Genomic DNA, 27,472 nt, shown 5'->3' on the forward strand with positions numbered 1-27,472 from the left:
AGAAAAAGCCACCCTCTGGGTCACTGGGTCACACTGTTGGTCATTGAGTCAAAAATAAAAAATAATTTAAGTGTTAGCTTTTAATTAGACAATTAAGCCTTAAAGACCTTGTAACGAGCAAAATCCATCACCATTTCACCATTTTTAGCTCATTAGCTATAAGTGCTGTAGCACTCAGTGTAACATAGATAGTAATTAATTAATAAACATCTGAGTCCGAACATGGAATTCTCTCATGCCTTTCATCCCTGACAAGAAGGAAAAAAAAAAACCCTAAAAGTAATAAAGGCAGAGCTCAGGGAGGGCTGCCAACTCTGCTGAGGTGGAGCACAAAGCTGCAAAAGGGTGAGGCTAAATGGTGAGAGAGAGCCTGCTGTGGTGGCACCAGCCAGGAGGACCTGGCATCTGTGTGTGGGAGGGAGAAAGCAATTAGAGGGCTGAGAAAGAAACCAATCCCTGCATCAACAAAGGAAGTTAGCCTCCTGAGCTGGCTATGTGTGAATGTATTTGTTATTATATCTGGTAAAGTGTGTGTGCAGAGCCTTCTCTTTGTGACAGCAAAGCAGGTGCAACCCTTAAAAGAGTGACTGTGTTTTGAGGTATGAGTATGATGATTTTGGATAATGGTTTTTGGGGTTTCTCTTTGCTTAAAATACCCCAAATATTGCAAGCTTCCTTTGAACTGAGGAAGTCACTGTAAAAAAAGTGAATTGATGGAAATTGTACTTGTAAAATTTGCGTGGCCAATGTAACCGATAACAAGTTTTGCACTCTGATAGAAAGTGATGAAAAAAGAGAAGGATGCAAGTTGCCAGCTGCACAGACTTGTAAAGTACTAAAACCACAAATATAAATAAAGAATTGTGACCCCTGCAGGTGATCAGCTGATACCATGGCAATTACACTGAGTTTTTATTAATATAGTATTTATTAATATATCATTTGTTTTGAAAGGTGGAACAGGAAAGGCTAGCTTCGGGTATTTCACTCTTCTTAATGTTTTTCTTGTACTCTGCCATTAGCTACAAGCCCTTGAGCAAAAACTATCTGTTGCGTTTGTTTATATACCTTTTACAAAGTAATTAACATAACCCCTTCTCAAGTGGAAGAAAACATTAGGTATTAATTCAGCATAGACTTCTGCTGTTGCTGATTAGGTGAGCATCTTCAGCAACAGTGAAACCTACACGATCAACATCCCTTTTTAACCCCTGGTGTATATTCTTACCTCATAGTTTCTGTCCAGGCTGAAAACTTGCAGTGAAACTCTGCTTAAACTCAGCACTGGTGTCAGAGGCAATTACACTCTCAAGGGCACTTCCTGCAGCCTTCAGTCACCTCTTCTTACTTACTTTTATTTTTTAACAGGTTTTAAAGGAGTGCACTGTGAAGAGGATATTGATGAATGCCTAAGTAATCCCTGTGTGAACAATGGAGTGTGTCTTGATAAAGTCAATCGCTTCCTCTGTGTCTGTCCTCCTGGTGAGTTCTTATTTCTGGAAGCTTTTCCTGCTTCACCCTCCCAAGAACTGCCCAGGTGTTGTGGGTGATCTGTTTCTTGTGAGTTTCTGTTGTTCTTGGGGCAGCACCTGTTCAAGTGAGTGAATTGCATTTGCTATTAAATCAGAATAATTTCATTTTGGTTACAATAACTGGGTAAGTCTTGACAAGCACACAGTAGGACTCCTCATCTAAAAGAGGAGCTGGCAACATGAGCTCCTGTTGTTGTGGAAACCAGAGTGAGATTCTCAGCACATTTTAGAGATCAGACCCTCTGCACCCTTTTTGTCTTTTTCTGAGGTTTTTAGGCAGAAGCTGGTTTTGCATCAGTATAGCTTATGGTGCTTATAGTTTATATTTTATGTAGACTATTTATATATTTAGTATATATATTTAGTTTATATTTTGCATGAGGAGTGATATGAACTGTGCTCCTCTAGAAAAGGAAAAGAGCTGAGCTGAGGGATCACTGTTAGCTGTAGAGTGAATATCACTTGTTTTCTTCATGGCTTACAAAAAATTTTGAGTTCAGAATATAGATGACAAAAGGCTGCTCTGCATCCCTTCTCACTGACTAATGATGTTCAGGCTCTTGCTTTGGTTCCTTCCTCTGAGAAGAATTCCTGATTTTTATTTTTTTTTCTCGAACTGCCCAAGGATCTGCATCACCTGACATCACCTTTCAATAGTTTGCTAACTGTTTCAAGGGCTGTATTGAAAGTTCTAGTGCTATATTGTAGTTACATTCCATACTGCTATAGTAATTCTAGTCTGAAGGCTCTAGTGATGTTATTTTACACTGTGATTTTATTTTTAACTTCGATTGCCTCGAAGATTTTATTTTACACTGTTAATTTATTTTTAGCTTTGATCGCCTCAAAGGTTTTTATTGGTGGGCTCTCAGTTTTACAGGCAGGCATATTATCCACCATTTGAGTTCCATCTGCTTTATTTCTGTTTGGCTTGGACATCTCAGTTTTCAAGCTGAGGCTCCTTTGACCTGGAAGAGAGAACTTTTGGAGGGTGGCTTGGATAAGGAGCCAATACACCCGGGGTGTGCTTAGTGATGCCATTGAATGCAGATTTGCTGAGCTTCTGTTTGGGTAGGATTGGAGGATTTGCTGGTAGGTAATTGCTGACAGTGCAGCTCCTTGCAGTGACTGCTGGCTTTCCCTGTGTGTCTGTGCCTTGCAGGCTTCAGTGGAGCCGTGTGTCAGATCGACATAGACGACTGCTCCAGCACGCCCTGCCTCAACGGAGCCAAATGTATTGACCACCCCAATGGCTACGAGTGCCAGTGTGCCACAGGTCGGTGTCCTGCTCAGAGCCCCTGGGTGGACAGAACTCCTAGCCTAAACACGTGGAAGGCTGCTCACAAAGATGCCAGTGTCTTTTCTTTCTTTCTCTGAAATGCTGCTTGTTTTGTTGCAGAGCTTTTTCTGTTCCTTTGTGCAGGGAATAGTATTTAAGTAGAGAAAGCCTTTCACCTGTGCAAGCTAAGTTCACAGTGGATGGGAGTTCTGCACCATCTTTTGCTTCCCAGAAGATGACAGCTTCTTCTGTATCAGCTGGGGAATCCACAAATGGAAAAACATCAGCATGAAGGCTCTTATCTGTGGTTTACCTCCCTTGCTCCCATAGCAAGGATCCCTTGATCCCACAGATCATATTGTGTGCAGTCAAAAGCCAAGAGCTGTACAGAGCAATGCTACTGTGCATTCTGATTTCTGTTGCATCAGGCTATTTTATATCAAAAAGGCTAAGACTGAAATGCAGTAACAGTTGTGGAAGAAATTCCACACTCAGTAGCTGAAATTATTTGTCAGGTATCACACAGAAATTTTGACAGAGCTGTGGCTGGAACTCAGGTGGTTTTTTTTAATGCATGATGAATTACATATTCAGAAGCGTCAGGTTTAATTATAGGATTTCCTGATCTTCAGACCTCCAGGGGTGATGTAGATATGTTTTTATCTTCATTTTTACATCTGGTCAAATAAGAGGGTTCAGAGCTGTTACATTCTAATTCTCAGTAAGGAGAATTAGAATGTAACAGCTTGGTTCTTGGTTGCTTTCAGTTAATGGTGCCTGACATTCTGCTTGTGATACAGAGTCAGGTATGGAATGCCTTGGCTGGAGCTCTTCCATTAGGGAAGAAGATGAACAATTCTTGGAGCCATCTTAGTCCCAGTAATGTGCAGTGAGGTTGGTTAGATTTATGTGTGACTTTTCTCATTTTGAATCACTCCAATAATCAAATTTTTAAGGTCAATTTGACTTTACTGCACAGAATGCAGCAGAGATTAGCCTAAAAATAACCTGTTTTTTCTCACACATGGTCTCTACCATTCCCAAAGTTCCTGAAGAGGCACTGAATTTGTGGGAAGAAGGAGAAAGCAGTAGTTCTGACCAGGAGAAGAATAATTACTATGGTCAGAATTTTCCTTTTGGCTACTTCATGTGACAAACTAAGCAGACATATGCAAAAAAAAGAAGGAAAAGCTCAAATCTTCTCCAAACTTGGAAACTGTTTTGATCCTTCTCAAGCTGATGTGTGTTCTGTTTGCTTTCATTCACTGAGAGTGCAGAACTTATCAGGCCTGTGAGGGTTTTGGGTGGTGTAGAGGAAGACAATGTGGAGAGCTGTGTCTTGAAAAGCAAGTTCTGAATTTGGCACTGAAACTGCATAAATCACCTCAACACAGAAATTCTAGGTGTCCCTCCTGAGGAGGGAAGACAATTGCTTCCATGAAGGCAAATGATGTAATGGAGCATTTTCAGGCTGAAAGCAACCAAATGCATGTTACTGAAGCTGCAGTTCTTAGTAAAATCCTTGGTTACATCTTTCACTGAAAATGGAAGAAGGGACTCTGTGTTAGGACTGTTTTTCATCCTGTCTGAAGGAGTCTCATATTCTGTATCCAAATGGTTTTTTCCTAGTCTACCTCTTGTCTGCAAAGAGAGAAATCATATTTTGGTGAGGTATGTTCAGTTAAGAGATCCAGAAATATTCCTGATCTCTGAGCGGCTCAGTTGAGCAGGCACGGTAATGCCTTTTGAATGAACATGTGCTAAGTGTCATATTTAATATTGACAGCCTTCTGTAAGACTGAAATGTGGAATTCCTCATGGGGGCAGGTCAGTTTCTGGACAATAATGTTTGAGTGTGTTCTTGCTCTGCTGATCTCATAATGTGAGTGATGTGTTCCCTGAATGGTAATCGCCGGCTGCCGACGTGATTGAAAACTGCAAAATGTTTGGCCAAATGCTGTACAGATAGCTCTATTTACTGCTTGCTTTTTGTCTTTTCTTTCCCTTCTGGCATTATTCCACTTCTCCTTCCCAGTGGTAGATCATGGCTTTTCTTTTCTTGGGTTGTTTCAGGTCTTTCCTCTTTTATTTGTCTCTGCCCTCTTTTTTTTTTCTCCCCCCCTCTGCCACCATTTGTCCCTTTATCGGTTTGTTTTTCCTCCTTCCCTAACATCTTTTTATATCCATCTCTCTAACTAGCTTCCCTTCCCTCTCCCCACCCACTTCCACACCCATTCATCCAAGCACACGTTCGCAGAACTTGGAAATATTAGCCGTCACCTGGTATGTTTGACCACAGAAATAACCACAAACCTGTATGAAAAATGGGAAGCCTCTTATCCACTTATAATACTCAGGTGAGAACCACTCTTCAGCTGTTGAAATTCCCTGCAGCTTGGTTTGTATCAGTCTCCAGCTGGTGTCTTGAAATTTCAAGTTCTGCCTTCCTGATCTTCAGCTCTTGGAAGGCAGTGTGAGCTGCTGCTCCAAAACCTCAGCTCTGAAAATCATTTATTTGAAATTATAATATATATCTATTATATATTATATAGCTCTGCTCCATCATGGAAAGCAGGGCTCTTGAGGGAGTTGTTTGCTGCACCCTGAACCCTTTTAGCACTTTTTGTGCACAGGTTTTGTCCTTCTCTGTTGCTCAGGATGTTTCCCAGCTGAAGCAGAATGAAACAGGCCAAATTGCTGCTTGTTTCATTGCTCCTAACCCAGAGGTTGCATGCAGCCTTCAATAAGTTTGCAGTTGGTGTTTGATTGCAGTTACTGAAAAGTTTCCCAGTGAAAGAGGCAAGAAGCTTTTCTAACGAGCAGAGCTGCAGAAGCTTTCATGTGAGCCAAGGGAGTTCCCTTGGGAAAGTTTCAGCAGCATCTTTACAGTAGTTTCTCATTCTAACAAGGTCAGCCTCACTCTGTCCCCACGTTACTGTGTAGAGAAAACAATGGCAGGAGTGTGCCTTCAGATAGTTTATACTGAGGCAAGTAAATATTTCTGATGGAGATTTACATGTTTCCTCTCGTGGCTACTGTTCCAAATAAACTGAAGGTGACCACTTCCAGTGCCAGGGTTCTCCATGCATGATTTTCTCTAATGCTGTGAGCAGTGGAGAGTGTTGGAAATGCAGTTGAGGTGCCCAGTTACCCTTTGTGCTCTCTGCCACTTTGCTGATTCTTGATACAGTTCTTTCTATACTCACTGCAGCATCCTACCAGTTAACTCCTTCCTTACTCCTGTTGCTGGTTTTTCCTCAGGTTTTACTGGCCTTCTATGTGAGGAGAATATCAACAACTGTGATCCTGATCCTTGCCACCACGGGGAATGCCAGGATGGCATCGATTCCTACACGTGTATCTGCAATCCTGGCTACATGGGTGCCATCTGCAGCGAGCAGATCGACGAGTGCCACAGCAACCCTTGCCTCCATCAGGGGCGCTGCATCGACCTGGTCAATGGCTACCAGTGCAACTGCTTGCTGGGCACCTCAGGTATGTAAAAAAAGCCTTGGATTCATGCATGTAATTATTTCTTGTGTGTGCTCTGGTGCGTGCTGAATTTGAGACAGATTATGGTGTGAGAGTATCATTTTCACATTGCTTTTCCTTGCTGAACTTTGCTGTGTTTGTGTGGATTGCCTAACCCTCCCTGGTGCTGCAACTGATCTTGGGAGAATTTGCTTCCTCTTTACTCCAAAAAAGTCAGACCTGCAAAAGAATTAGGCAGAGTGTTCAGAATGTTTATTCCTTTGTTTAAATTTTTAGTATTTAGTTCGGGGTCGTATTGAGCCAGCACCCAGTGGCTCAGGTGACATTCCTTGGTGTTGCAGTGCTTCTGCATTATCACCTCTTTAAGCTGCCCACAATTTAAAGCAGGTGGGATTCTTAATTTGGCTGTTTTGTTTACCTTCGTTGTAAGATTTACCCTCCTTATTCCTCTAACTCCATTTTTTTTTTTTTTTTTTAAATCCAGGAGTAAACTGTGAAAATAACTTTGACGACTGTGCCAGTAACCCGTGCATTCATGGGGACTGTATTGATGGCATTAATCGCTACAACTGTGCCTGCAAACCTGGATTTACAGGTAAGGTCAGCTACCCAGAGCTCAGAATTGTTTTGAAGATAGTTATCCAAGTAGCCAGGGAAGCTGTTCTTTCCATACTGACTGCAGGGGATTCTGTTGGTATCTCAGTAAATCCTTCTAATCTTTGGATCTTAGCATCTTACGTTACAGCCAGTTCTACCAAGCAGAAAAATGGCCTAATCCGTGCTGTGAAATGCCATTCTTGTTAGGTAATTAAGTCCAATTCATGGTTCTTGGTTTTATAACAAATAAACCCACGTGACTTTGGTTTATTATTTACAGCCTCTTTCCAGGGACACAGAGATTGTGGACAATATGGAGAGGTGTTTGATTAGACTCTACCTTGGGCTTTGACCATGAGCAGTATTTCTATTTCTGCAAAATCAGAGCATTAACTTGGTGTTCTCATGAGCTGATTCCCACTCTGAAGTCTTCAGATAACCTGATTTTTTCAGTACTTCTCTGTCATAGCACGGTCTCTTCTGTTTTCTTTTTAAACTACAAAATTTCTCTGGTACAGTAAAAGTGGGCTGAAAAAATAAGTGGTTAGTCTCCTCTGGATCCATGTTTAGAAGTCTGAGTCAACATTAGGACTATTTCTGATGACCAAAGCACATCTCACCACTGTTTATAAGGACATTTGTGTTTTGAGCCATGGAGGGTAGTACAAAATAATTATTGTGAGGCAGTTGGTGCTGTTTATTACAGCTTTCTCATCACGTTTGTTACTGTTTATTACTGGATGATTCTAATTAGAATAGATCTGAAATGCATTAGAAAGAGCACTAAAAGGTTTCATGTGTCTTGTGCTTTTCTCTTGGGGTCTTTCTAAACTCCTGATGCTCCTTCCTTCCTATGGCTCTGGCATTGTGGTACTTTCTAATCTCCAGAGTAAGATGAGGTATGATGCTGATCACTCATGCCTACTACTCTCCTATGCTGCTGGCTTTCCATATTTGTTATCCTGCTGGATCTCTTGCTGTTAAAATAATTCAGTAACATGATGAATTGGCATACTCCAGTCTTTAAGGAGCTGGCTTGCGTGGGGTCTTGTTACTTTGTCATTTCCTTCTGTCAAAAACGCTTTCAGCTTACTGCATCATTCACTCTGTTTAGCTTTCCAGCCTCACAAGACCTTTTGGTCACTGCTTCAAGGATCTTGCAGTCGTAATCAGAGGCAGGCAAAACAGGAAACGGTGTTTTTTAGAGCCCCTTTTTGCGCAATAAAACCACAAGAACCGTATTTACTGCAGACATGTGGGCAGTATTGGTTCTTCAAAGGGTAGGTACCTCAAAGCACAGGAGCAAGGGCTACAGCAAGTGCAGCTCAAGAGGTTTGTTGCAAGCATGATACAGCCGAGTGGTTTTTTGATTTCCTAATCAATATTAACGGGTGGTTTTTCCTGGAGGTTTTGGAATGGTTTGTGAATACTTGCTGAGTGTAAGTGCCGTTTTCCAGGCACAGCAAAGTGCTGCATCTCTCAGAAAAACGCTTCTCTTGGCTGGAGTTAAAGCACGGAGCTCCATGCTGCTGCCTTGGCTTCCCTGAGCCGCGTCTCAGTGCGTGTTGTTGCAAAGCCAGCGCTCTGGTATTGAAGTGCTGCTCAGTGAGTGCTGTTTCTCCTCCCCAGGGCCCCGCTGCAACACGGACATCGACGAGTGCACGTCCAGCCCGTGCCACAACGGGGGCACGTGTGTGAACGAGGTGAACGGCTTCCGCTGCGTGTGCCCCGAGGGCTTCCACCATCCCCACTGCCAGGCGCAGGCAGATGGCTGCCTCAGCAACCCCTGCGTGCACGGCAACTGCACACACACTGCCACGGGGTAAGGCCTCTCCACACGTACCTGCTGCCTTCTGCCTTGGCCTTTCTTGCTTTGTCCCCACTGCCAGCCCGTTTCAGTTTATCTGATGTCTCTGACATAATCGCAGCAAGGTGTAGAACTTTGTTCGCCAGCTGATTTTTTCTGTCCTGCCTCGTGTTGTTTTTTGGTGTGTAGTGCAGGATGTCCTGCCACCACGGCACAGCACAGGTTTGGTCGTTCTAGTGAATTGAATGCAATTAAAATAAAGAAATGGTTCCAAATGAAATCTTTGGGGAGCAGCAGCAGCAATCTATTCCATCAAAACCATCAATTCCCCATTGAGCATGGGGACTGTCTTTATTGGCTAGTGCTGTTCTTCCTAACCAAACACTGTATCTAGGGACAGGCTGACAACTTTTGCACTAGGGGTGGACGTTTCACTCCGGACACTTTGTGCACTGCTGAGATTTTGTCAGTTTTACTCATATTGTTGCATGTCTGAGAAAAGAAAGGAAAGTTCTCTCTGGCTATTTTGGTGGCAATAGTTGCTTCTGAATCTTCCCGTCCAGGATGACCAAATGCTGATTTTGGGAGCTGTAAAACAGACTTCTTTTTGGTGATGGTAAGAAGCCTGGGGATGTTCTGGTTGTGAAAGTTCTCAGCTATACCAACTATGCATGGGACAGCCTCCCAGATATGTGCTGCATCCTGGGAAGTGTTGTCAGCACTTGGACAAGGAAGTGGTTTGCTGCTGCAGGTAGCTCTGTAGGGCAGGATGCAGCACTTTCCCTGGAGCTGGCAGGAAGGCTGCCTTTATTGCTAATTCAGCCTCCTTGTAAGCATGGAAAACAGATTTTTGTTCATCTCGTCTGTCATCTTTGCATTTATACCCATGTACACCTCACACTGTGCCAGGTGAAAGAAGCTGTGTTTGCAGGGCAGGAGAGAGGCCAGTGTGGGTTGTGTGGCCTGAGTCCAACGTGATTCACCAAGCCCTTGCTTCTATGTCATGTGGGTGGGGTGTGCTCTACTTCAGATTTTGAAACGTGATGGAGAAGATTGCTCCTGCTCCCAGCCAGCTGTTTGCATTTGAAACCACTATTTGGTATTAAATCAGTCTAGTTATCTTTAGAACCTATTGTTCCCCTCCACTTTTTTTTCAGTCTTTTTTTTTTTTCTGTGTTTGTTTGAATATGTTGAGATGGTCTTATCAAAGCAGAAGCATATTGCTGGTTGACTGAGCACTTTGTGAAAACTGTAATGAGAGAACTGTGGTTTTAAGGGAGGGTTTATTTTCAGTATTTTCAAAACTATGCAGCTGGGGTAAGCAATCTAAAGTAACTTAGGGCTCTTCTAAAGAGAGTTCTTCTGGTTTTCTCTCCAAAACTAATCTGCAGGAAAAACTGTTAGTGGAGCTACTTCAGAATCCCCTAAAATTATTGCTGTTTTGCCTTTCAAGGTACAAGTGTGTCTGTGACCCAGGCTGGATAGGAGATTACTGTTCAACAGAAGGCAATGAGTGTAAATCAAACCCATGCCAGAATGGAGGAACCTGTGAGGATCTGCTGAACGGATACAAATGTACTTGTAGGAAAGGATTCAAAGGTGAAAATTCAGAGAAAATTTATTATCTTCTCCCTTTTTACTTCATTGCACCATCAGTGTCATTTCTTTTCATTAAACTTCGTGGAAATAGTAAACAAGATGGGAAATGCCATGGCTGTATGAAGTTAAATTACAGTCAGTTCCTGTAGACATGATACAGTAACAGAACACTTAGCAAGAGCTTGTGTCAGCCTTGCTTGGACTCGGTAAGAAATGTCCTGTTGGAAGCTTAGCTTAATTTTCTTTGTAAATGATGAAATTTACATAAATTGCCTTGGAAATTGGAGGAGCATTAAACTCAAAATGGCCTTGGCTGCTTCTACACCGAGCCCTGAGGAGTGCTCTGCTCTCCTTTTGCTGCTGCTGAGATTTTTCAAAATGTGGCAGTGCTCACTGTATGATAATCGTGTGAGTCACAACCTCTTTGTTCATTCTTCCAAGAAGCACCAAGCTCTTAGCAGCACATTCTTCTGCTTTTTCCCATTCTGTTCTCCAGGTGTGAACTGCCAGGTAGTGGTTTCTCCTTGTTCCCCTAATCCTTGTGAGAACTCGGGAATCTGCCAAGAATCTCCTGACTCTGAAGGCTACAGCTGCCAGTGTGCCCCTGGCTGGGAAGGTAACACGGGTGGGGAAGGTGCTGTGCTTTCAGTGCTGGCACTGAGCCTCGTGAGAGGTCTCACCCTTGGACTCTCCACGTTTTCAGGGGAAAGATGCACGGTGGATATTGATGAGTGTCTCTCCAAGCCCTGCAAAAACCACGCTCTGTGCCACAACATCCAGGGCAGTTACCTGTGTGAGTGCCGGCCTGGCTTCACCGGCGGGGACTGCGACAGCAACATCGACGACTGCCTGGCCAGTGGGTATCACCACATTGCTCAGTCTCTTCCTCTTTTTTTCCTAAAAAATAAATTTACTGACTGCCGTGTGACAGGTTCTGAACGGCCTTTTATGATCTTTTGCCAAAAAGAAAAAAAAAAAAACCCGACCCAAACTTCAGCTTTAAGGCAGTCAAAATCCATCGTGTTTGGATGTTAGAAATGGACCAGGGTGTCCTAAGTGATGGCAGATGCTGTTCCCAGATCCTTAACTTGGAAAGGTCCTTAGAGTTTACATACTTTAATAAGAAGCACTGTTAAATGCAAAATTGTATTTGCCTGAAATTTTAATGCATCAAGTGCCACTGCAGGGCTTACCTGTATTTCAGTGTTTAGTTTGATTGAGGTGTGGTGGGAATCTGGGGTATAGCAGTCCTTCCTGAAATGTCTGTCTGACATTAATATTCTGGCAGGAGTGGGTCCTGTTTGCAGTTCCAGTTAATCCATATTTGAAAACAAATTAAGCAGTAGGAAGGGCCTCTGTTCTGGAATAGGTGTCAGGGTAGCCCGTGCACTGATGAGTGCTGAAAGGGCTCAAATTGCAAGAAAACAAATATTTATTTCATGGCCTTGACGCTGCTGTTTATAAGGGAAATCAAATACTTAGGAGTTTCTTTTTCTTACTGGGCATATTCTATAACATCATCAGATAAAATCAGTCTCTCCTGAGAAGTGTTATGTGTTTAAAAGTTCATCTGTTACTATTTGAAAAGTGCTTTATCAAATCTTGGAGGAGTTCACAATGCTGTAATTCTTAGATTGGCTGGGTCTCGAAAAAAACCCAACCAAACAAACAGAAAAACCCCCCAAAAAACAACCCTAAAACCAAAAAAAGCCCCAAACCCCTATTTTTTACTATCAGCTTAAAAACAAAATGGAGTTTTGAAGATTTTAGGCATGAACTTAGCAAATTGTGTTTTGCATTGGGAAAAAAAAAATGTAAATGAATGACTGCTGTAGAGAAGGATCCAAACAAGTCTATTAGCAAAAGTTACCGTGGGAGCCCCCAAAGCAGCAGTGCTCAAAGAACTCCCGAGGTATCTGGCTCAGCCTGAGCTTTTGTCTCCTCCTTTCTGAACAAACAGGTACAGGACAAAAAGTGTCACAGTGCAGCGACCCAGAGCTTTGCTCACCGAAGCCAACAAAATCATTGCCTGTCCTGTTAGTTTTTGTGTGGGTGCCTGAGGATAAAAACGTTCCCCAAGTGTTCATCTTTCACTCTCCAACAGCTGGGACATCTCTCTCCCTCCTCCTGAGTGTTCTGAGGGCTGTGAGATTCACTCCATGTTGTCTTAGGCAGCACACCCATGAGGCTGAAGAAGCATTTCGCATTGCTGCCACAGCTGATTTCATTTAACATAACAAAAACCTTCCATGCCTTGAGCCAAATGTCTTTAATCTGTGAAGCAAACAAACCCTCCAACAACAAGAACTTATTGAGAGGTTGATACCCGAGTCTCCTTCTTCTGTCAGTAAATGTGTGGCACAGAGAATTAATGCACAGCTCTTGGCCTCACTCATACATGGCTCACTGCCACAGACACAACATTTTATAGCTGCCAAGGGTCTTGCTTTGAATGTGATTTTTCTCTGCAGTAGTCAAATGACCTTTAAATGGATGCAGGTGTGTCTCATAGTACAAATTTTTAACATGTGAGCTTATTTCTCAGTTAATAAATGAGCTTTAATTACCTTTCACATTTCTTTTCTTCATTTCCCACTTAGAATTAGCTTACGATACTTATGATAAAATGCAAATTTTTGGTGGAGTCTATTTGCATTTTCAAGTTCATATTTGAGAAGTACTTAAAGATAGTCCTAAATCCAAAAAAAGGCTCGGTGACCTATTTTTCAACCTCCTTGCTTTCTCCCTTTTTCCTCCCCCCTCCCAGTTTCCCTCTCTGCCTTCATATATTAGGCTTTTGCTCTGTGGAATGCAGAGTAGAAAAGGGATCTGGCTTCAGGAATGTGGGTCTTAAATCCAAAAGTGGAAGGAGAAAAGCAGGAAGAAATTACTGAACAGAAACTGGCAGAAATCTTTCAGTCAGATTGGTACTTGTGGAAGCAGAAGGAATATAGTAGTAGGAGGTGGCTAAGACCAAAAAAACAGTGCTATGCAAGTAGCAAGAGGATGGCAGGGATAAAGAAAATATCAAGAAATGCAGTGATTGAGGAGAATCCAAAGTGGTGTGCGAGTTTGTGAGCTTTTCTGCCAGCCTTTCCCCAGTCAGTCTGTAATGCTGGGAAAAATGTCAAGTGCTCAATAATGCATAAGTGCTCATATATGTGCTAATATACACATACACGTTTGATTTGGCTGGGCTGCTTTCATGCTGAAAATTAAGCACACAAGTTTTCTCTTGTGTTAAGCAGAGTCTGGAAAAGAGAGAATGTGCTGAGTTCTCTGATGAATAAAACTTGGTAAGGAAGAAGAAACAGTTGTTGCTCTGTTTTTATTGCACCAGTAGGCATCTGTCACAAAAGCAGCATTTGAATTTTAAACCAAGAGGCTTTGGGTTTTGGTTGAACAATAAACCAAGGGGCTTTGGGTTTTGGTTGAACAATAATCCAAGAGGCTTTGGTTGAACAATTTCCAGCAGAGAAACCTTTAGGTCCTGAAGCTTGGCCTTCATCCACACCTTCTTGTAAATTCATTATTGATAATGCTTTTCCTGTTCCATAAAGTGGCTCAGAAAAACTTGGCAGTACCCTGTCACACTCTGGACTGTGTGACACTTCTTTTTTCCATAGAAAGAGCTGCTCTAGGCCTGGCCCTTTACTGCCACCCACTTTATCACTCACCCATTTTAATGCTTGTGTCCTAGACCCCTGCCAGAACGGAGCCTCGTGCGTGGATGGGATCAACTCCTTCTCGTGCATCTGCCTGCCTGGATTTCATGGAGACAAATGTCAGACAGACACCAACGAGTGTCTGAGTGAGCCCTGCAGGAATGGGGGCACCTGCACCCACTTTGTCAACAGCTACACCTGCAAGTGCCCTCCAGGCTTCGAGGGAACCAACTGTGAGAGCAACATTGACGAATGCACCGACAGGTGAGGCTCCTCTTCCTGCTCCTGCTCAAAAGCAGCTTTTCACCAGGGCAATCCTCTTCTCCTGCCATTTGAAAATAGAAACTTAAAAACATCCATGTATCAATGGACACTTTTTCAGGTGCAGTCTGTGCCTCCTTGCATACAGGGGAGACAACCAACCACGTGTGTCAGCATTTTTTGCAAGCTTTTGCTTCATTAGGGGTGCCTCAAGAAGTAGTGACAGATAATGGCCCTGCATACACAGCCAAAAGGTTGACTGATTTTTTTTAAATCAGTTCAACATGCTTTTGGTATTCCTTAGTCTCCCACAGGCCAAGCAATTGTTGAAAGAACATATCACTCTTTAAAAAGTATTTTAGATTAAGAAAAGGGAGGATGGCACAAGCTACACCACAGATGAGATTGAGTAAAGCCTTGTATGTTTATGATTTTTTAAACAGTTCTTCTACAGAGCCTGATCCACCAATCCTCAGGCATTTTTAAAATAATAATACACAGGCAAAATTAAGAGAAAATCCCAACAACTGGCATGCCATCACATCCCTGTGATTCTTGCAAGAAAAGACGGTTGCCTGGTTCTCAGTTCCTTCTGACAGTTCCATTATGGGATGAATGTGACATTTTAACAATGTTCAACAAAGTTTGAAACTGTTAGAGATGCTAGCTTATTGAGATATAAATAATTCATATTTTTACAAGACCATTATCACACAGGGGAGGGGAAATAATTGGTTATGAATGGTTACTCTGTTGAGAAATACAAAAGCTGCAAAAGTGGAAGCAACGGCCAAGTGTTAGAAAGGCAGCAAAAATAAATCAGCCCTGAGTTGCTGACAACAAAAAATATGAAGAAGCAACCAGGAGAAGCACTAAATCCACTAATTTCTGTGCTGGAAAGATTTAATCATTAGAGATTTTTTAATGCTCACAAATTGAATGTAGTTTAGCAGTGTTGAGATAAAACCTGAGGTCCTTCTAAAGGGGGAGGTGTGGAACTGAGTTAAAATGCTCAACAGCTGGTCCTTATATAAAATGGTTCATGTGGTAGTTTAAATAGCTCTTTGAGAGTTAAACATGTGATTCCATCATCTGCCTGCATATTTATTTTAAGCTTAGTTAGGATTGATGTAAGTAACTTCAGATTCTCAAATGGGAAACAATTCTAACAATTTCTTTAAAACTTTCAGTGGTTAAAAAAATAATTAAGAAGTGGTCTGCTGTAGTCTAGCTACCAGAGACAAATTATGCAAAACTCTTGGTTTTCTTAAGTCTTTTCTGTACAAATAGAAAAGATCTTTCCTACCTTTTATAGAATTGCATTTGAGGAGGAGGTATTTTAATATCTCTTTCTTAAGAACAGGATTGTGTCACTGATGAGGGTGTGTTTAATTTGCACTGCAGTTTTTGAATGTTGGGTGTTGTAGCAGAACTCCTGGCTCTTCCTTGAGGTTCATCCTGCTTTTGTTTTTGTTATCAGTCAGGACAGGAACCAGTCTTGCAGGTATGAATTAAGGATGTAGCAATTTTCAAGGCTCTGCCAAGCCAAACCAGTCACACCTTCTCAACCAAAATTACTGAGCTGTGCTTCAGAGCACCGTGGTGGTTGGCTAATTTGAATTTGGGTCAAATGATTCTTCCTTGTGTTGTGTGAGAATCTGCCTATGGGAGAGTGTCCTCTCCTTTTGGTACCTGGTTTCAGTGAAACACACCAGGTGAGTGCCAGTTCCTCTGTCTTCCCTGCTTTGCCACCAGTGTAAACTGCAGCTTCTTCTCCCTCTGAAACAGAATTGAGCCCCCAAGACAGAGGACCTTCTCTGATAAGCAGTTTAATGTTTGATAAGTAGGTTCATGTTGACATCGCTACCGTAATCACAGTCAGAATTTCAAACTTGCTTCCCTGCACTGTGAGTCAGCGGCTTCTCTTGTGGAAATACCCTTTGACATGGCACAAAGAGATAGCAGGCAACAGTTTGGTTTGTGTACTTTACCAAACTGATTATCTCAAGTCTGATCTAGGCTTACTCTCAGAGGAGCAGGAGTTCCTTTACAAGGAAAACTGAGTTCGTTTTTGCATGAGGCATCAATTCTCCAAACTTTCCCAGTCGCTTCTCCCTAGGACACCTAATCTGGCAGAATTTCTTATGATCAGAAGATTGGGGGGAGGGGGGTTAATTCCTTTCATCTGAATTCTGCCAGGGCATGTATGAGTAGTTTTACAAATCAGGACTTAAGATTCTCATGAGAAGAGAAGGAAGGGATTTAGCAATACCAATACTTTCACATATTTCAGTGAAGAACATGTCTGTGTTTTGCATGTTGCATGGACTTTTTCCTTGAGAAACCATACCCCTGACTCCTTTGAAGATTTAGAAAAAGGCAAATTGTTTTGTTTCTCATAATTTGTAATACAATTGTAATTTGTAATAAAATATATCAGTTTGAGCAAGCCACACGAGGTACTGCTTGTGGTCACATTGAAGCTGGGACGGTTTCATTAAATAAGTTACATCCATCACTAATGACTCATTAAAACCCTGCTTTACTTTCTTGCTCTGCTGAGGTAAAAGTGAGCTGGAGGATGAGCTGGAATCCCCTAAGATTGCTGTTTTCTGATTTATGCTCCTTCAGCCAGAAGTTAGCAGTCAAAAGATCCTGTTTTCTGCTTTTCTCCCTTATTTCAGTCGTGTTTATGTTCTCTCTTGTCTGGGAGCTAATTGCATTTTGTTTCAGCTCACCTTTCTTGCCCTTCTCTTGCAGCTCCTGTTTCAATGGAGGCACCTGTGTGGATGGAATCAATTCCTTCACCTGCCAGTGCCCACTGGGCTTTACAGGACCCTTCTGCCTCACAGAGATCAACGAGTGTGACTCCCACCCCTGCCTCAACAGGGGCACCTGTGTGGACAGCCTGGGCACATACAGGTGTATCTGTCCCGTGGGCTACACTGGCAAGAACTGCAAGGTGGGTGGCTTCTTGTGGCATCCTGGTTCGAGCTGCCCAGCAGCAAGGGGGACTGGGAGAGGTGTGAGGGGCCAAACTCAAGTCTCCAGCTCGAGAGAAGCATCCACAAGCAATGATTTTGCATTACATGGACAATTTACTCATTGCAGCATCAACTCAAAAGGAAGTGGAAGAGGCTCGTGACATTGTTGTCACAGCAGTCCAAGATGCAGGACTTGAAACTTCCACTTTAAAAATACAAGAAGTCTCACCATGGAAGTGGAGAATAAAAGAACAATCAATCAGACCTCAAAACATACAGCTTCAAACTAAAGTTAACACCTTGCAAGACCTGCAGCAACTTTTAGGGGAAATCAACTGGATCAGAGCCACTTTAGGAATTACCAACAAGTAAATAGGAATTACCAAACAAGTGGCTGAGCTTTTGTGCCTTCAGTCCTGCTGAGGGGTGGTTGTTCCTTTAGGTGCCCCTGTTCAAAACTGGAAATCATGGAATGGGCTAGAACAGACCTTAAAGATCATCTAATTTCATCCTCTGTCTATTTGTAAGGAGAAGAAAAGTGGTTATTTATGAGAACAGGTGTCACTGGAACTTTCTAGATTAGTTTTCTTAAATGAAAACCAGCTGTTACTCTGGAAAATGGCTGCATTTCATTCAGAGCATAAAAATTGTTCTGATTGAAGACAGTTCTGTATTTAAAAACAAACAAACCAGCAAACAAGCACAAACCAAAAAGCAGAATATCAGTCTGATTAGCAGGATTTAGATTTAACTGGTTCATTTTTTGCAGGGAGGTGAATTTTAATCAGAGTTGATTGTAATTTTTTTTTTTTTTTTCATGAGAAGCCAGAAAATGTTCTGTGGCACTAAATGACGTGCTTGTCCTATTCACAGCCTCAATAAAAACCTCTGGTCTTACTTGTACACTGAAGTTCAGGCAGTTTAGAGTTTTCCACAGGAGCTGCAAACCCTATATACTGTAAATGACTGACTAGTGCCCTATTAAAAACTCTAACTTGGCTTGGCACAGTGGAAACAGAATGATGTTTTTCAAATCAGAGTTCTTTCGTTTGATTCTGTTCTTATCAAAACAGTGACAATGCTTTGAGACTATTTCTGCTTTTGGAATGGTAAAATCTTCACCAGCAGCCTTGCCATTTAAAAAAAAAAAAGTTAATTTCTCAAATTGCTGAAAAACACTACAATTTTGTAAGAATTTTGCAGCTCTTTTTTGTGCCAACTTGTCTTTGTAAAGCAGTGAGTGTTGGAAAGGAGAACTTTAGTGGCAGTGGGGGAGGTGCTTTTTCAGAAGCATGTTGCTAGACATTAAATTGTCAGGTCTGCTTCTAGGTATTGCTAATGGAGGAAGTGAATGCAAAGTAATGAAGTGGTAGAAAAAAGCAACCCCTCTGCTACCCTAATTATGCATTCTGGGCACACCACTTAAACCTCATTGGGAGAATTAGCATTGAGAGTGATGGTGAAGCACTGTGAAGTTCAGTAGTTCCTCTTCTGTTATGTTTGCTTTGTTTTTACTGGAGAAAAGGATTAATGTTCCTTTCCCCAAATTAAATGCTGTGGATTCTCAGAAAGTCTGCTTTATGCTCAGAGAAGCCTGATTGTAATGTATTACCCATTTTACACGGGGAACCAGAACTTTCTAAATTTAAAAGTACTGCTCAAAGCAGTATTGGGGAGATTTATAGATTACAGCTACACTGTAGTTCTTGTCTTAGTGGTAAACTGGCTTGACCTAATTAGCGAAGCTAAATAAGCAGCACAAAATCAGACAATGATTCATAAGTTTTAGAATTTGCATGTAAAACAGTCAGCTACTCATTACAAATGCAGAAGCAAGAGGCTTGGTGTTTTTTCTTCTTCACGCTCAACTACATGTGATAAAACTTAATTCCAAGTTTCCTTTTGGTTGCCTATGAAAGCAGATTTTTTTTTTTTTACTTTAATCTTTGTGAGGAGACAGTTTGCATCTGAAAAGCAGAACTTTCTGCAATCGAAATTGCATTTTACAGCCAAAATTCAGTCCTACTCACTTGAAAAACTTCACCCTTCCTCAAGTCAACTTGAAATCAGTCAAATAGCTGTATTCATTTGAAGATTAATTGCTTAAAAATGAAATTACGGTTAGTGGCCGGTTTATGTTACATCAGACAGTTATCTTGGGTCTTTGCTTTCATATGATGATTTACTGAGTGTTAGGCTCTTTGTTTTTATATGAGAAATCAAGAAAAGCAATATTCTTCAGCCCATCTTCAGTTCATATAATTATTGTGGAGTTTCAGTTGAATCTTGGAAGACACAAAAAGTCAGAGAGATCCTACTGCAGCAAATGGGGCCAAAAGCAGGTATGGTGAGCTAATGACAGAAAGGAAAAGTATGGATCAAAATGTGGAACACATCTGTCATCCTCAAAAAGCAATGAAGATGTGAAGAGTTAGGGAGTTCCTGCTAATGTTGAACCAGAAAGCTAGTCTGAGCTAAAACCTGATTTTCTCCAACTAAGCCAGCCAAAGATTCACCTTCGTGGTGAGGTGTGAGAACTTTGGAATGATGCTGCCATCTGGGGTTTATCCCTCTGTACATTTGCACCTTCCTAGGCTTATGACACTGTCAGTAATACAGTAGCTGGCTTAGGCTGGAGAAGTCTGTCCTGCTCCTTCCAGTGCCCCAGGGAACCAGGATTGCAGAGCTCCCTTTCTTCTCACCTTGACCTTATTCTCTGAGCGCTGTTTCTCTGCATTTGCCATATTTCCTGTGGGTTTTCTTCCCCTCTGCAGTCACTGGTGGATCTGTGCAGCAAGTCTCCCTGTAAGAACAGAGGCACCTGTGTGCAGACTCTGGCCCAGACTCGCTGTGTGTGCCCACCTGGCTGGACCGGCGCCTACTGCGACGTGCCCAGCGTCTCCTGTCAAGTGGCAGCTTCACAGAGAGGTAAAGCAGCATCCTGTGTGCTTCAGCTGAAAACATCTCCCCAGGCATCTCCTTCCCCCTGCACCAGTGCACAGCCCACAGAGCTTTGCCTTCAGGTGCTTGGTGACAGTCACTTCTCAACTAAAAATCTCTGTTTGGGAGTTGAGGCTTTCTTGATTCTCTCCATCACTAAAAACATCAGAAAGGAGGAATTAAATACTTTACGAGTTTCAGTAGCACTGTTTTACACAGGCTGCCCTTTTGGAAAATGCATCATCTCTTCATGCTACACCCCAGGTTTAAGACATGTTGTCCTTGTACAAGAAGGGCTTCTTAGAACTCGTGATAATCAGTATTCTTTGCAAAAATACTTATAAGTGCACGAAAAAGCCTTGTAGGTTATACCATGGCCCCTCAAAGTAGTAATTTGCTACTTCAGATGATGTCTATGTACAAGATTTGGTTTTTAAGTGAATTTTGTCTGGCGACATGGCTTGTAGCCCAGGCAGATGGACACTGTCATGCCACTTTTGTCCAGGAAATCCAGACAAGCAGATTCAGTGTCAAAGGAGAAAGGTGTCAAGCTCCCATAGTTTCTGGGGACATTCTAGGTACAAACACTGAATCCCTGTAGAGCAGCAATAGTGCTTCAGATATGTATTCACCAGCCAGCTAAAAGTAATACAGCAGCACAAATACTTCCAGTGTCAAATCCAGTGAGCCAAAGAGGACAGAGCAGTGACTTCATTTGTAAGCCACTTTTGGTTCTGTAATTTAAGGAGTAACTCTTCAACTTTAAAGCTGTAACTTTTCAATTTGTTGGGCCTACCCATATCCCTTCCTGTCTGAGCTACCAGCACTGGCAGCGAGCTCGTTTTCCATGTTTGCTCACTTGGTTGAACTCTGGTTTCAGGAGTCCCCGTGGACCAGCTGTGCCAGCACTCTGGTCACTGCCTCAACGTGGGGAACACCCACCACTGCCAGTGCCAGGTGGGTTACACAGGCAGCTACTGCGAGGTGCAGCTGGATGAGTGTGACTCCAGCCCCTGCCAGAACGGAGCCACCTGCCGGGACCACCTGGGCGGATACCAGTGCGAGGTAACCCGGGGGATTGCTGGGAACAGGGGGAAATACCTCGGGATACAAAGGGTTAAACAGAGTGCTTCGGGAGAAATACTTAGGGCACAGTGATACAAAGGGTTAAATGGAATACTTTGGGATAAGTACTTAGAGCACTGATACAAAGGGATGAATAGAATACTGGGGGATAAATACGTAGGGCACAGAGATACAAAGGGATAAATAGAATATTTAGGGATAGATAGGGCACAGTGATACAAAGGGTCAAATAGAATACTTAGAGCACAGTGATACAGAGGGATAAATGGAATACTTTAGGATAAATAATTAGGGCACAAGAGATACAGAGAGATAAATGGAATATTTCAGGATAAATACTTAGGGCACGGTGATACAAAGGGTTAAATAGAATTCTTAGGGCACAGTGATATAAAGGGTTAAATAGAATACTTTGGGAGAAATACTTAGGGCACAGAGATACAAAAGGATAAATAGAATATTTAGGGATACATAGGGCACAGTGATACAAAGGGTTAAATAGAATGCTTTGGGATAAATACTTAGGGTACAGAGATGGAAAGATACCAGAAGAAATCAGAAAGTCATTCAAGTAGTAGAGTAGCTTCCAATAGGGGATAAAAGCAGCCTGCACCTAGAAAGAATTTTTAATTTGGCTGTAGGAAAAACAGCACTCCTGAGAGGTTTTTAAGACTGAATTAAGAGGTGTGATTGGAAGGACTGTGGTTGATGAGGCTCTTTGTGTCATTGGAGAGAGGGTTCTTATCTGGAAAGGCTTTTTGCCTGAGGTGTGGTTTATATTAAAATATTTGTAAAATGTATTAAAGTAATACTGTGTTTTCCCTGTTGGATAGGCAAAGTATCCCTTGCCTGTCAGGGTGGGAAATGCTTTCCACTGCTTTGTTTCCTAATGATGCAGAGAGCAGTGTAGCCCATGAGATTATTGTGCATCAACCTCCCTGAGCTCTTCAGAATGGTAGCACTCCTTGGGAGCCCATGCCCAGAGGGAAAAGATGAGTTTTATGTAAACCTTAAGCCAAAACTACTAAACCAGAGGGATCAGGATTTGATCTGCTCTATTTTGCAGCAATCAAATCACCCAAATTCAGTTTTGCAGTGCCCTGTTCTGTGTCACATTGTCGAGTTGTGTGCTTAAGCTGTGCAGCCCTTGGCATCACTTGCAGTTGTTCAGCTGCAAAGGCAGCTTTAACTTGCCCCATAATGGGTTAGTTGCATCACTGAATTAGTGGCTTGTTTTCGTTTTCTTCTGCCTTTACTCAGAGTCAGGATTAAAAACACAAAGGAGATGAATTTTTTGTTTGGACTCGCTTGTTTATTAAATTTTATCTAAAGTACAGAGGGTTCTGCAACACTTCTAGCTACCAGCTAAAAGTGAGCAAAATGGAGCTGAATCCAGCTGCTTACAAGGTCTTTTAAAGCTAAACTGACCAATAGAGAGCTAACACCTATATTATTTATACTTCTGACCCAATAACCAAACCCCTGTGAGCCACAGTGCAGCAGTAACTGTCCAAATAAGAATTACTGCCTGAAACTAGGAAGAAGAAGGAACAAAAAAAGGGAGATGGGGCAACAACCAAGAGCCTCCATCTTGTCCCATACCTATTATTATATTCTAAAAACCCCAAATTCCAAACCTGTCACCATGTGACACCACACACCTTTATTCAGCTACACACCAGTGATTTTAACTCCATCACTCAAATTTGGAGCCTTCTCCAAGGCCTCAGGTCAAAAGCAGTGTTCTCCTGGGGGTCAGTGTCAGACAGCACAGAAAGTTCAAAACTCCCAGGCTTCCAGCAAACCTTTCTGATGTGTCTGTTGGGAGAATATTCACATTTATTTCTCTTTTGGCAGTGTGTGGCTGGGTACCAGGGTGTGAACTGTGAATATGAAGTAAATGAGTGCCAGTTCCAGCCCTGCCAGAATGGAGGGACGTGCATAGACCTCGTCAACCACTTCAAGTGCTCCTGCCCACCAGGAACTCGAGGTAGGAAGCTCAGCAATTAAATCAATGTTACAAGGGGGAATTTTCCTCCCTGACTGCTGGTTTCACGAGGCACAGTTTAAAGGGAATGCATTATGTTCTTTGAAGAATGTTCCCAAAGCACACTGGGTCCCTTGAGATACATATTTTCTCTTTAAAAATAAATGCTGCGTTTTTCCCTCCCTTTTAATTTTTGTTCTTTTAAAGGAATAGGTCATGGCAGTGTCCCTTGGGAATGTGTGATCCCTCTTTGGCAATGTGGATGCCTGAGATTGCTGTTAAGGTCTCTCCCCAGCCTATCTGTTTTGATACAGTAAATCCAAGGTTTCTTTTCAACTGAGGTGCTATGAAATAAATAGGAAATTTCCTTAGTTCTTGCATAACTCCCAATGTCCTTTACTTGCTTAAATTTTTGCCCTTCATTGTCCTCTATTACTTGAGTCTTTTGTGGAAAAGAGGTTGAGTGACTCTAGGCTACCTTAAACTATTTGAGCACATTTGAGGTCTTTTATTAAAAGCTCCTTAGGGGGGAAAAAAAAAAGTAGTCCTTAGTTTACATCAGTAGTTTTCAGTAAGCATTATTCCACTGCCTGTTTATTGTTAAGTTTCTTGAAACCTGACCTTCCCTTTTATATCTGACCTAGGAACCTGGCTTCTACCTTTGAAAATATTCAGAATTTAACATTTTAACCCATCAGTAAAATGCTTTCTCACTTTGTTCTTTTTTAAGCTTATTTCTCAAGTCAGTTAAAAATTTTACATTGCTCTGAACTTTTTCTTTCTGAAGTGTGTCATCCTAATGTAGGTGAAATCTTCAGATGTCAGATAGAACTAGATTGTTAGTTCATAAAGTAAATTTAAGTACAATTATAAAATAATACATTTGCTTTCTTCCCATGCATATCACCAGTTTGTTTACTTTAGTGTGGATCTCAGCACATCTCCCCACTCTGGATAAGTGTTGATTTCATTGTAAATCATTGCACTACCAGTTTTTTGTGTATTGTTCTTAACATTATTCTTCAATTAAAAAAAAAAAGACAGGCAAATAAAACAAAAGCAGAAGCAAACCTGCTTTTTAGGTCTCTACATCCAAGAGTGTCCAGTATTGGCATTGCCAGAATTTCTGTATTCCACTAAATCCCCCACCATCCTTTGAGAGGTTCTGAGTTTGCTGCTTTTAGTCCTTCAGTCTTCCTTTGTTGACATTAATTACTTTTTGGATGTGACAGATTTTTTTGTGTGTATGTTTTTTTGGGTTTTTTTTGTAAATGAAAAGAATTGGAGGAGACTTGATACAATTATTTAGGATAGTAAAACTTAGCTTTTGTCCCTGGCTCAGTTTGTAGTTAAGTACTTCACTGATGCCAGTGTAAGCATCCTCTATATGTGGGTGAAGGATTTTACTTGCTCTGGTTGGAAGAACAGCAAAAAACTTGCTCATCTTCCCCTCACTGTCCCCTTGTGCAGTGAAAGCAGAACCAGCACCAGATCTTGTCCCTTGAAAGGAAATCTCACAGGCAGGAGAAGAAATTGCCCTCCCTGGCTGCTGCTGGGGGTTTGCTGTAGGTCCCAGAAGCCAGACTGGAAAAATCAATGTTTTATCCCAGTTGCTTTTTCTCTTGGCTTGCTGTTGCTTGTTTTTATGCTGTTGCTACAAATGCTCTTTGCCCAGTCCCTGGGTAGCCTGGTGGCAGCTCTGGCATTTCAAGGACAGCACAGGGCTCTGCTCAATCCCAGGGCTAAACCAAGTGCATCTTTTTTGGGCTTGGTTTGGTTTTGTGTTTTTAATTACGCCCTGAAATTAAGTCAAGTATGGAAGCTGCCAAATACCAGGATGGCCCAGCACTGAGGGCAGCCTAGATGTAAAACACGTTTACCCTAAACCTGCTCTGGAGCTGGCTGTCTGCAGAGGGTGGGGAATGGATGAAGCTGGGATCTTTACCTGCTTATTTCAGGGACTGTGTGTGACATGGCCTTAAAACTTGATGAGCAATGTAGGTGATGCCTTGAGGGGCTACCTACAACACAGGCTAGGCAATGTTAAAGTAGGGATTTATTAAAACCCTTCAAAGGATTCACCCTGGGCAGTACAAGAGCCTGGCCATGGCTCCACCTAAGATGGGCCAAAGATGGACAACTGGTCATGAGTTTTCACACTCTTACAATTTTTGGTCCGTTTCCATATTGGGGTTCATTGTCCAATCCCAGCTCCAGGTTCTGCAGTCCCATCCTCCCAGATTCTCTCCTCAATTCCCTGTTGTTTGCACCTTTTGGGGCTGAAGCTGCAGCGGTGTCCTTGGGCTGGAAAAAGATTGTTTTGGCTAACTAAGCTATGAAGAGAATTTACTAATATATAAAGTTCAGAGTTACATATTAATGCAGTACAGAATTTGGATTAAGGCATCACAGGAAAGGCAGACACGGTGCTGAATGCTGAATTTGTCACTCTTTTCTGTGTTGGCAGGGCGCTTCTGTGAGGAAAACGTGGATGATTGCATCTCAGATTCTGGAGTTCCTCGCTGCTTCAACGGAGGGCAGTGCATTGACCAGATTGGGGGCTACAGCTGCCTCTGCCCCCAGGGCTTTGCAGGGGAACGCTGTGAGGGGGACATCAACGAGTGCCTCTCCAACCCCTGCAACCCTCGAGGGAGCCTGGACTGTGTCCAGCTGACAAACGACTACAGGTGCATCTGCCGCAGTGCTTTCACTGGTGAGTAGTCAGGAGCACACTCCCAGTTTAATGGCAGCACCTTGAGAAATGGTCTTGAGTTCTGTCCCTTCCTGCAGTGTTGTTATCCAACCACTTCCTTTCACAACGTCTGGTTGTTTTCCCTACAACGTTTTTTCAAGTTTTAAACTGGTCTTTCTTCTAAACCTTCCAAGAAATTTGGCTTCCAGAGCTGTCTCAGACAAAGGAATCTCCTGAGACACTTGGCTTCCTGGACTTTTCTTTCCTAGTGGTGCTTTTCTTGCCTTCATAATTTCACATTTCTAATACTGGAAGTGTAACAGTTCATGTGTCAGCTTATCTGTGGTTTTTTCTTTTGCAAAGCAGCCATATGCATTTTGTCTATATATATATCAGTGTCATGGTATCATAATCAGCTTTTGGCCTCCTTTTCTACTCCTCACTGCCTTTCCTCCTTACATTGGTTATGTGGTCAGGATGGAGCATTCTGTGCACAGACAGGCTGTGCATTCCTAGCTTGGTGATCCTTCCACAATCCAACTTTGAATCACAACTTTGCAAGAACTTCACACTGTGCAGACTTATGTCTCACTCTCTCTAGAACTCCTCTTTGTTAGCATTGCTGCTATTCTGCTTTCTGCCTCCCACTGGGCTTAAGTTTGGTCTAATAGTCTCCAGATGTGTCTTAACTTTCAGCTTTCCATTTTCCATGTCAGTTTAACTTCTTATGCATTCAGTTTTCCTCCCTTAAAACCTTTCACTTTCTCTACTTACCAGTGACCTTTCCTGCATGCTTTACCAGCAGTTTTTGCTCTTATTTTTTCCTAAAACTTAAAAGATGCTGTGATTTTGCACTAAATGAGTGAGTTTCAGATGCAAGGAAATCACAAAGATATATATGTTCATATAATTCGTGTAGTAGTTTTTAATGCATTACTTAGCCTGCCAAAAGAAGTTCCTGAAAGAGTGATGTATGAGGGAAGTGGGGCTGGTGGGATACTGGTGCAGGCCACCAGATGGGTTTATTTTAAGCCTGTCTGTTAAGGTTGCTTTTATGAATTATGCCTCATGTGGCTTCTGACCCTCATGGAAGGGTTGCTGGGTCTTGTGCTGTAGGGAGTGCAGGCCTGCTGCCCCCCAGGAGGAGCAGGCAGAGCTGCTGTGTCTCAGACGTGGAGTCTGTCTGGAAATGTTAGGCACAGAGGGGGAACATGCTTCCTCCTCTAGCTGTCTGTCTCCTGCACATTCCACACTGGCCCTTCTGCCTGGAAGGGGGTGGCTTTGCTGTGGTCTAGGACTGGTGGGATGCCAGGACTCTGTGGGCCATCCTGCCCTGTCTGCAAAGCCTTGGCTGCACATGTCTGCAGACTTCTATTAATGTTTCCCTAGGTGGTCCCAGTCATGCTTAGATCATCCCCAACTTTTAGAAGTTTGGTGTCAGTTTGATTGTGGGAGCTGCTGCAAAGCTGGTCAGTGCAGTGAGATTTCTGTCTGGCTGATCAGTCTGAGGAGACTCTGCTTGGTGCTCCTGTTCTCTCCTGGTCCTGAGGG

General features: G+C 42.4%; 1 protein-coding gene across 1 annotated transcript in view; it reads left to right on the forward strand.

The window, feature by feature from the left end:
• NOTCH2 (notch receptor 2) overlaps window positions 1-27,472 on the forward strand; it is an 86,873-nt gene that overhangs the window by 43,410 nt on the left and 15,991 nt on the right. The window contains exons 9-22 of the mRNA XM_014874743.2: window positions 1,369-1,482; window positions 2,695-2,808; window positions 6,073-6,306; window positions 6,788-6,898; window positions 8,530-8,722; window positions 10,161-10,306; window positions 10,803-10,922; window positions 11,010-11,162; window positions 14,007-14,235; window positions 16,993-17,194; window positions 19,991-20,144; window positions 21,037-21,221; window positions 23,100-23,232; window positions 25,697-25,942. Coding sequence (XP_014730229.1) covers window positions 1,369-1,482; window positions 2,695-2,808; window positions 6,073-6,306; window positions 6,788-6,898; window positions 8,530-8,722; window positions 10,161-10,306; window positions 10,803-10,922; window positions 11,010-11,162; window positions 14,007-14,235; window positions 16,993-17,194; window positions 19,991-20,144; window positions 21,037-21,221; window positions 23,100-23,232; window positions 25,697-25,942 — 2,334 coding nt within the window. The remainder of the gene's footprint in view (window positions 1-1,368; window positions 1,483-2,694; window positions 2,809-6,072; window positions 6,307-6,787; window positions 6,899-8,529; window positions 8,723-10,160; window positions 10,307-10,802; window positions 10,923-11,009; window positions 11,163-14,006; window positions 14,236-16,992; window positions 17,195-19,990; window positions 20,145-21,036; window positions 21,222-23,099; window positions 23,233-25,696; window positions 25,943-27,472) is intronic.

The sequence above is a fragment of the Sturnus vulgaris genome, chromosome 9 (genome assembly GCF_052056855.1).
Source record: "Sturnus vulgaris isolate bStuVul1 chromosome 9, bStuVul1.hap1, whole genome shotgun sequence".
Taxonomy (NCBI): domain Eukaryota; kingdom Metazoa; phylum Chordata; class Aves; order Passeriformes; family Sturnidae; genus Sturnus; species Sturnus vulgaris.